This window comes from Emydura macquarii, unplaced genomic scaffold (genome assembly GCF_026122565.2).
Source record: "Emydura macquarii macquarii isolate MOO-44397 ecotype Brisbane River unplaced genomic scaffold, CSIRO-AGI_Emac_v2 contig_3249, whole genome shotgun sequence".
NCBI lineage: Eukaryota > Metazoa > Chordata > Testudines > Chelidae > Emydura > Emydura macquarii.
In genome coordinates, this window is record NW_027133386.1 from 640,353 (window position 1) to 649,050 (window position 8,698).

The 8,698-nt window shown below is 47.0% G+C and overlaps 2 protein-coding genes across 2 annotated transcripts; both read right to left on the reverse strand.

Moving 5' to 3' along the window:
* Nucleotides 1-357: 357 nt before the first annotated feature.
* On the reverse strand, nucleotides 358-1,299 carry LOC137142819 (olfactory receptor 6P1-like). Its single transcript, XM_067532285.1, has one exon. The coding sequence runs from the start codon at nucleotides 1,297-1,299 to the stop codon at nucleotides 358-360; it is 942 nt and encodes a 313-aa protein (XP_067388386.1).
* A 4,995-nt stretch (nucleotides 1,300-6,294) lies between these two features.
* LOC137142820 (olfactory receptor 4D1-like) lies at nucleotides 6,295-7,242 on the reverse strand. Its single transcript, XM_067532286.1, has one exon. The coding sequence runs from the start codon at nucleotides 7,240-7,242 to the stop codon at nucleotides 6,295-6,297; it is 948 nt and encodes a 315-aa protein (XP_067388387.1).
* Between the last annotated feature and the right edge of the window lie 1,456 nt (nucleotides 7,243-8,698).

Consider the following 8,698-nt stretch of genomic DNA (forward strand, 5'->3'; position numbering starts at 1 on the left):
CTCTCTAGCTTTTTCCAGGGTCTCACTTGGCTTTCTTGCTTTTTTTTTTTTTTTGCCTTTGCCTTGCTCTCTGTTCCTGTCTGTTCTCAGTTTCTGTATGTTCTGCCTTCCCCCCGGACCCTCCTTCCTCCCCACAATCACAGACACAAAATACAAACAATACTCAGCAAAAGCCGTCGGCCCACTCAGTCCAAACTCCTGGGCAGGATCACCACCTCCTTTTGCCTTAGGTGGGGGGCTTCTGATTAACTCATCCTAACTGAAGGGTGCTTCACGCCCAATCTCAGCAAGGTTTGTGACGGAGGCAGTCCCTGGAACCCGCTCGGGATAATGAAGTCACCTGGAGAAAGTTCTTCCTTAGACCCTAAATAACCCTGAGTGCATCACAGCTTTCCTCAGTGCCTCCTTCACCATCTTGTTCCGTAGGGTGTATACGACTGGATTCAGCAACGGGATCAGGACGCAGTAGAGGAGTGACACCACCTTGTCCATACTGGAGGATTCCATCCCCGGCGGCCGGGCATACATAGAAAGGGCTGAGCCATAGAATATGCCAGTGACTATGATGTGGGCACTGCAAGTGGAGAGTGCTTTCTGGAGACCACTCTCCGACGGTGTGCGCCATGCTGTCCGTAGGATGCAGCCGTAGGAACTGGCGGTGAGAAGGAAAGAGCTCCCGGCTACAGCCCATGTCAAGGTGAAGCACACGAGCTTGCTGAGGCGCGTGTCCGAGCAGGAGAGCTTGGACAGGGGGACAAAGTCACAGAAGAAGTGGTCGATCTCGTTGGGCCCACGGAACGACAGCCTGGAGACAGCCACGGTGAGGACCGAGGAGGCCAGGAAGCCAGACGCCCAAGCCACCGCCGACAGCTTGAGGCACAAGGCGTTGCATATGATGGTGGAGTAGCGCAAGGGGTGGCAGATGGCCAAGTAGCGGTCATAGGCCATCAGCGCCAGGAGGAAGAACTCAGTGGAACCCATGGTGAAGAAGAAGGACATCTGGGCAATGCATCCACTGACCGAGATTGATCTGTTCCCCAGCAGAAGCCCAGCCAGCATCTTGGGCACCGTCACCGAGATGTACCAGATCTCCAGGAAGGAGAGGTTGCTGAGTAACATGTACATAGGGCAGTGGAGAGTAGGACACGTCCGGACTATGGCAATGATGGAAGTGTTGCTGGCAATGGTCAGGAGGTAGATGACCAAGAACATCACAAAGAGGATCCGCTGTAGCTCTGGGGATGTGGAGAAACCCATGAGAATGAACTCAGTCACTTCGGTTTGGTTAGCCCCCTCCATGGTGCTCGCAACGGCTTGGTCCGTGGGAGAAAAAAGAAATGTTCACATGAGAATTGCGAGAGCAGGGCCAAATCTTGAGAGGTGCTGACATAGTGGGTGTGTATGGAGATAGATAGATAGATAGATAGATTTCACTCACTCAGCTCTTACAGCTTTTATATGCGGATGGGTGGATAGACAGAGATTTGGAAGGAAAAAAAGAATCTGGGCTATTCCAAGAGGACCATGATGACTGGTTACAATTCTTTCTCTCTCAGTCACTGACCAAAGACTTGACTGGGGAGGAGGGTGAGTGGGGAAAGAAGAAAGATGAACTCAACATTTGTCTATTGCATATCTTGACTTTAAGTTTTTCTTAGCAGTGACTTTCAATGTTCCGTACACTCTAAATGAAAATTAAATAATAAAATAATAATAATAATAATAATAGCTTATTATTATTCCCCATCAAAACATTTTTGACAAAAACTGGCTTAATCAATTAAAGGGAAAATGTTGTGGGGAAAAATTCCATGTTTTAAAAATGCCCTTTTCTGAGCAATTGAGAACCATTTCCCAACCAGCGGCAATAATAGTACAATCCAATCCACCAACTGTGCAGTTAGAAATGTGTTTGGGAAATTCCAGCCATAAGACAGATAGATAGATAGATAGATAGATAGATATCATAAAAGTCTGAGCACTCTAAACTGTTTTGTTTGTTTTTTGACAATTCGTCTCACAATAAACATTGTACAAGACATTAAAAATCTGATCTCATAGTCTCTTTACTAGATCATAAATTATGAGGAGCTAAAATTTCCAGTGCACTATGAGAGTCTGGTACCTTAGATTTATCCTGGATGCACTCTACATATTTCTTCTTGTGTCAAAATAGTGCCCTCCTGAAATATCAGCTTCTGCTGGTGCGATTGTCAAAGTCTCTGCTGTCTCCTCGCTCAGGGTTGGAGTTGGAAAGCTGTGTGTTTCAGTCCTGTGCTTCTCCGCACGCAAGCCTGTCTGTCCAAAACTGGGACATTTATAGTGAATGCAGGATAAATCCCGGGAATGCTCTGGGAATTTAAGAGTCCGGGGAGGTATCTGTTGTTGCTTTACTTAATTACGGGATGGGTATTTTTCCCCCAGCTCCCACTTTACTGTCATGCGCCTCCACAGACCACCTCATGGCCACATTTATGAAGACAACAGAACTGGTCCGTTACAGCTGTTGAAAGGAAATAGTCTCTGATCCATTTTATATCGGAAAAGCCAGATTCACAGGCTGGGTTGTGGCCCACCGTAACCCAGATGAAAATGCGTAGCAGAGAATTGCCCTGTGGGCTTGGAACCCTTCACTGGCATGCCTACATCGACGCCAGACCCTGTGCCTACAACAGACAGAGAGTGTGTAACCCCTCCCCTTTCGGTGTGATGCCGTGTCCCCTTCTAGCGGTGGCCGGGCCACACACGGGGCTGCCGAGGCTCTCATAGCATTGCAAACAGAGGAGGGAATTCTAGCTCAGCCACTGGTGGTTCATGCATGGGTTGGATGAATGGACTATAAGGTGGATAGAGAGCTGGCTAGATCATCGGGCACAACGGATAATGCTAAACAGCTCCATGTCTAGCTGGCAGCCGGTCACAAGTAGAGTGCCCCAGGGGTCCATCCTGAGGCCGGTTTTGTTCAACATCCTCATTAATGATCTGGAGGATGGGGTAGATTGCACCCTCAGCAAGTTTGCAGATGACACTAAGCTGGGGGAGTGGTAGATACGCTAGAGGGTAGGGATAAGATACAGAGTGACCTAGACAAATTGGAGGATTGGGCCAAAATAAGTCTGATGAGGTTTTACAAATGCAGATACCTGCACTTAGGACAGAAGAATCCCATGCACAGCTACAGACTGGGGACCGAAGGGCTAGGCAGCAGTTCTGCAGAAAAGGACCTGGGGCTAACAGTGGATAAGAAGCTGGATATGAGTCAGCAGTGTGCCGTGGTTGTCAAGAAGGCTAACGGCATATTGGGCTGCATTAGGAGGAGCATTGCCAGCAGATGGAGGGAAGTGATTATTCCCCTCTATTCGGCTCTTGTGAGGCCGCATTTGGAGTATTGTGTCCACTTTTGGGCCCCCCACTACAAAAAGGATGTGGACAAGTTGGAGAGAGTCCAGCAGAGGCCAACAAAAATGATGAGGGGGCTGGAGCACAAGACTTATGAGGAGAGGCTGAGGAAACTAGGCTTATTTAGTCTGTAGAAGAGAAGAATGAGGGGGGATTTGATAGCAGCCTTTAACTACCTGAAAGGGGGTTCCAGGGAGGATGGAGCTAGGCTGTTCTCAGTGGTGGCAGATGACAGAACAAGGAGCAATGGTCTCAAGTTGCAGTGGGGGAGGTCTAGGTTGGACATTAGGAAAATCTTTTTCCCTAGGAGGGTGGTGAAGCACTGGCATGGGTTACCTAGGGAGGTGGTGGAATCTCCATCCCTAGAGGTTTTTAAAGCCCAACTTGACAAAGCCCTGGGTGGGATGATTCCATTGAGGTTGGTTCTGCTTTGAGCAGGGGGCTGGACTAGATACCTCCTGAGGTCCCTTCCAACCTTAATTTTCTATGATTCTATGTAAGGGGCCCCCACCCTGCTTTCCTCCCCACGAGTGGAACAGTGTCAACAGCCACTTCACCTTGAATGATCCCTTGCAATATATGTTAACTACTTCTGCTAAATTATCTCTTCCATCTTGTATTTACCTGTGACACTCTAAGCTTCCCAGACCCAAAGAACATCTCTGTGTATACTCAAAAGCTTGTCTTTCTCACCAGCAGACGTTCGTCCAATGACAGAGATTACCTCCCTCACCTTTTCTCTTGAGAAATTGTGTGAAGCTGTTCCCAGAGCAGTCATTGCACCGGAGATCTTAACAGGAATATAAATAGCTTTAATTCATTTTTGGATCTGAAAGTCAATTCTGATAAACATGGAGAGTACATCTGTTGAGGAACATGTGCCCAGTTTTACCTAAATAATTATCACTGTGGGACAGATTCTTTAGTACTTAAATTTTGAAAATATGGAACTATTCAAGAAAGAAAGAACCACAATATTCTTTCAAAATTTACATCATTTTTATTTTGAAATTTTGAAAAAACAACTTTTTCTCTTATTGTAAAATGTTATAATTATTTCCTTTATAGCAAAATTGCCACCAGTCAATCAATCAATCAATCAATCAATCAATCAATCAATCTTTCGTTCTTTCTTTCTTTCTCTTAGGGACTAAATATGGAAAAATCAAAATCTTTTTTTTCTTGACAATAAAAACCTGGAATATGTAAGAAAAACTTTTTATAACATCATTGATATATTACCAGTGAAAGGGACATTTTAAAAACATCCATGAAAAATGCTTCCTCTTTTTATCAATTACTTCACTCAATATAAGGATTAGCAGAAATGACAAGCAAACACAAGTTCTGTTTTATTAGATTTTGTATTTTTTTTACCACTGAAGTTAGAGAAAGAAAGAAAAATAGCATGCAAGAAAATTAAAACCAATTCTTTGGGAAAGTAAAATCTGATCATTCTCAAGCCACCGTGTATAACGGATAAACCATGTATAAGGGAGAAAAAAATAAGCCATAAAGTAAAAAATGGTTCCTATTCACCTATTGCAACAGTCTATAGAAATTTCCTCACCACATTCAGCTATGATACAGAATGGACTGAACAGATATTTTTGCGCAGGAGATATTGATGTTCATGGATTCCTCAGCAGTCAGAATCATTCTTAGAATAATTTTGGCCAGCAATTCTAAGTGTCAAACCCCTGCTAATGGAAGCCATTTAGGGAGATGCCCCCAGACCCTCCCGCTGGGCATCTGACCAATTTACCTTGGAGCTATGGGCTGCTTCAACTGACAGCTTTCTTTTACTTATACGGAGGTTCTTGCCCTCAGATGACAATGTCATGCGTAGATGAATTATGCACTGTGATAAAGTCAGGCCGGACGGCTATAAAAGGGGATGTGAGGGCAAGTATGTCAGCCCTAGAATGCCGAAGGCCCTTTTCCCTGCAGGCAGGGGAGAGGTCACTGCAGGGCAATTAAAGGCACCTGAGGCTAATCAAAGGCTACTCCAGGCCTACTAAAATCCCTCTGCTAGAGACTGGGAGGCGGGGAGGGGAGAGAGAGAAGCTGCCAGTAGGTTTGTAGCAGTAAGAGAGACGTCCCCAAGATAGGAGATAGCCATTCTCCCCAGAAGGGGAGCAGCAAAGGAAAAAGCCTAGGCACCAGCTTGGGGAAAGGGCAGATACGGCTCTGACCCCCCCCCCCCCAGGGCGACCCCACCACATCTACCCCACACCGAAGGAGCCTGACGTAAGGTACTTCCCCAGGCTCTGGGAGTTATAGCCTGACCAGCGCACCCCCTCTCCGGGGGTCAGAGGGACCTTCCTCAGGCCTAAACCAAGGCCCACCCCAAACACGCTAGGACAGAGACGCTGAGGGGAGAGGCAAAAGACTCGTCCAGTGTGGGGCAGATTCCCCCGAGGCCTGTCCCGCCAGAGGAGACCGCCCCAGCCCTGCAAGACTGAGGGGTCCTTTGCCAACTGTCCTACAGTCCATCCATCCAAGCCACGCGTCTGTAACTTGCTGACAGGAATACTGTGGGAGACCGTATCAAACGCTTTCCTAAAGTCAAGGTATATCACGTCCACTGCTTTCCCCACATCCACAGAGCCAGTCACCTCACCACGGAAGGCAACCAGGTTGGGCAGGCATGCCTTGTCCTTCCAGTAGAAGAAAGGGGAGCAATCCAATAACAGGCTCATCTCAGTTTTCTCATATATACTATTCTTTTTTTTTTTAATTTAAACAAAAGACATCCACAGAAAACGATAGGACCTTCACCAGACACAGTGGGTCATTTAACGGGAACAAAAACAGATACCTAATGAGATTTCTTAACACTGTATGACAAGTTCATGTATCTTGATAATGACTAAATTAATTTTTTTTTTTTAATTACGGCTTTATTCCGTTCCTTGAGAGGCGCATTCTGCTCATCAGTCGGCTGATGGCCTTCTTCATCTCGGCATTCCTCAGCGTGTAAATCACTGGATTCAGCATTGGGGGGATGACAGTGTAGAGGACCGAGACCGCCTTGTCCATGGGGAATTTCCGGAAGGGCCGAGCGTAGATGAATATGCAGGGTACGAATATTAAACACACAATCATGATCTGGGTTCCGCAGGTGGACAGGGCCTTGCGTTTCCTTTCTGTGAGGTGTGTCCTGATTTTGACTAATATGATGGTATACGAAATGAGCAGGAGGATGAAGATAATTATGACAATCACCCCACTGTGGGAGACCGTCAGCAGCTCGAAGAGGTAGGTGTCGGTGCAGGCCAGTTTGATGACTTGTGGGACATCGCAGTAGAAATTATCCAGGACATTTGGCCCACAGAACGGTAACTGGAGGACCAGTCCAACTTGAGCAGCAGAGTGAATGAATCCCCCGAGCCATGTGCCCGCCACTAGCCCCATGCACGCACCCCGGTTCATGATAGTCAAGTATTGCAATGGTTTATGGATGGCCACATACCTATCAGCAGCCATCACCACCAGTAAAAAGACCATTGCGCCGGCAATGAAGTGGAAGAAGAACATCTGGAGGATGCACTCATTGAAGGAAATGGTTTTGCGATGGGAGAGGAAACCCAACAGCATGTTTGGCACGTTGACCGTGGAATCGCTAATGTCTATGAAAGCCAGGTTGGCCAGCAGGAAGTACATGGGGTTGTGGAGCTCTCGGTCACAGATCACGGTGATGATGATGGTGATGTTTCCCAGGCAGGTTGTCAGGTAGACTATGGAGAAGACGATGAAGAGGAATCGCTGCAGCTCAGGACTTTGGGTGAGGCCCAGGAGGACAAATTCTGTCACCGTGGTGGTGAGGTTCTCCTGCTCCATTTCATGTCCTTAAAATAAAATAAAAAATAAAAGGTTCGTGTAATTTTTTCCACCTTCAAATTACACCTATTGAAATATTCTAACTGCACCTAAAGAAAGACGCTGGGTTTGTGTAGCTCCTTATTTTCCTAAATTAAATGCTATCTCCTCATCCCCACTGCAGGGGAACCCTGATTCAGGAGGCCCTAAGAGATACCCCATTGGCGATCTGCATGAGGTACCTGGGAGTGAAGAGGAGTGGTTTGCTCACCGAAGAGACACAGGCTAACCACATTCTACATGCATCTTCCTGGCAGCGCAGTCCTGCCAAGTTCCCAAACTCTTGGCGCCCAGAGCTGCTGGTTGGGGAGGATGTAGGGTGCAGGGGCTTGCGGCTGGACAGAGATTCTCGGAGTCCAGGGGTTCTCCACTTGCGGGTCAGGAACCAGTGTCAGCAAGTCACTGTGACCAGACTGACCTACACATAGGGCTAAAAGGGAGGAAGGTCCCAACTGGATGGGAGGGGAGCTGGAATGGAAAAACTTGGCTGCCACTATATAGAGAAATTCAGATGCTGAATGCATGGCCTCAATACAAGAGATGCTGAGCACATTAACATCCACCAAAGAGGTTGCATCTCATTTACCATGTGACGTCCCCCCCTGCAATCTGGACTGGTGTATAGTTGTGTCACCCCCAATCCCGGATCCCGTCTTGCACTTGCTCTGCTGTGTGAACCCCCCACTCCTGGCTCAGCCCACGCACAGCCTCCTGCAAGCAAGTGGCTCTTAACTTAGCGAGTGAGCGCTTTTGGCCAGCCACTCGTGGGATTCTGCAATGGAATGACCCTCCAGCCGATATCCCCCGTCCCAGATGCAACCCTAGGAACTGCTGCCCACTGGACTCTGCAAACTCCTTGGTTAGTCAATTTATCAAAGAAATCGATATACCCCAGCTCGGTCACTCTGAAGGAAGTCGCTACACACCCAAACCACACGCACGGCTTTCGATAACACAAACAAAGATGTTTACTAAGTACAGAAAGATTTTAAGTGATTATAAAGCAGAACGGTGTGAGTTAGCTTTGATCAGGAAGAAATGAAAAGATAAATCGCTTTCTGAACTGAACTGAACTTTCAGTAGCCTTGCAGTCTTTGATGCAGAGCTTCATGTGTTTGGGAATATTACAGAGCAGAGCTTCATAACCATGTTCAGTATGTCATGGGCATTGCAAAGAAACATTACGGGACACACTTGGCATGAAGCAATGCACAGTTCCTCTATAAGGGTGCACACGAACGAGACACAGATCACACCATAAAGGTGTACACGGGGTGCATTGTGTGACAGACAGAGCTCGTAAAAGAAGGTGCTCACCTCGGAAAAATTGAGTTGCTGCAGTTTGGTGCCTATGGGTTCTGCTACCAAACTTTAAGTACCAGCGTTTAAATATTGTGAACACATAAAGGTTGCCATG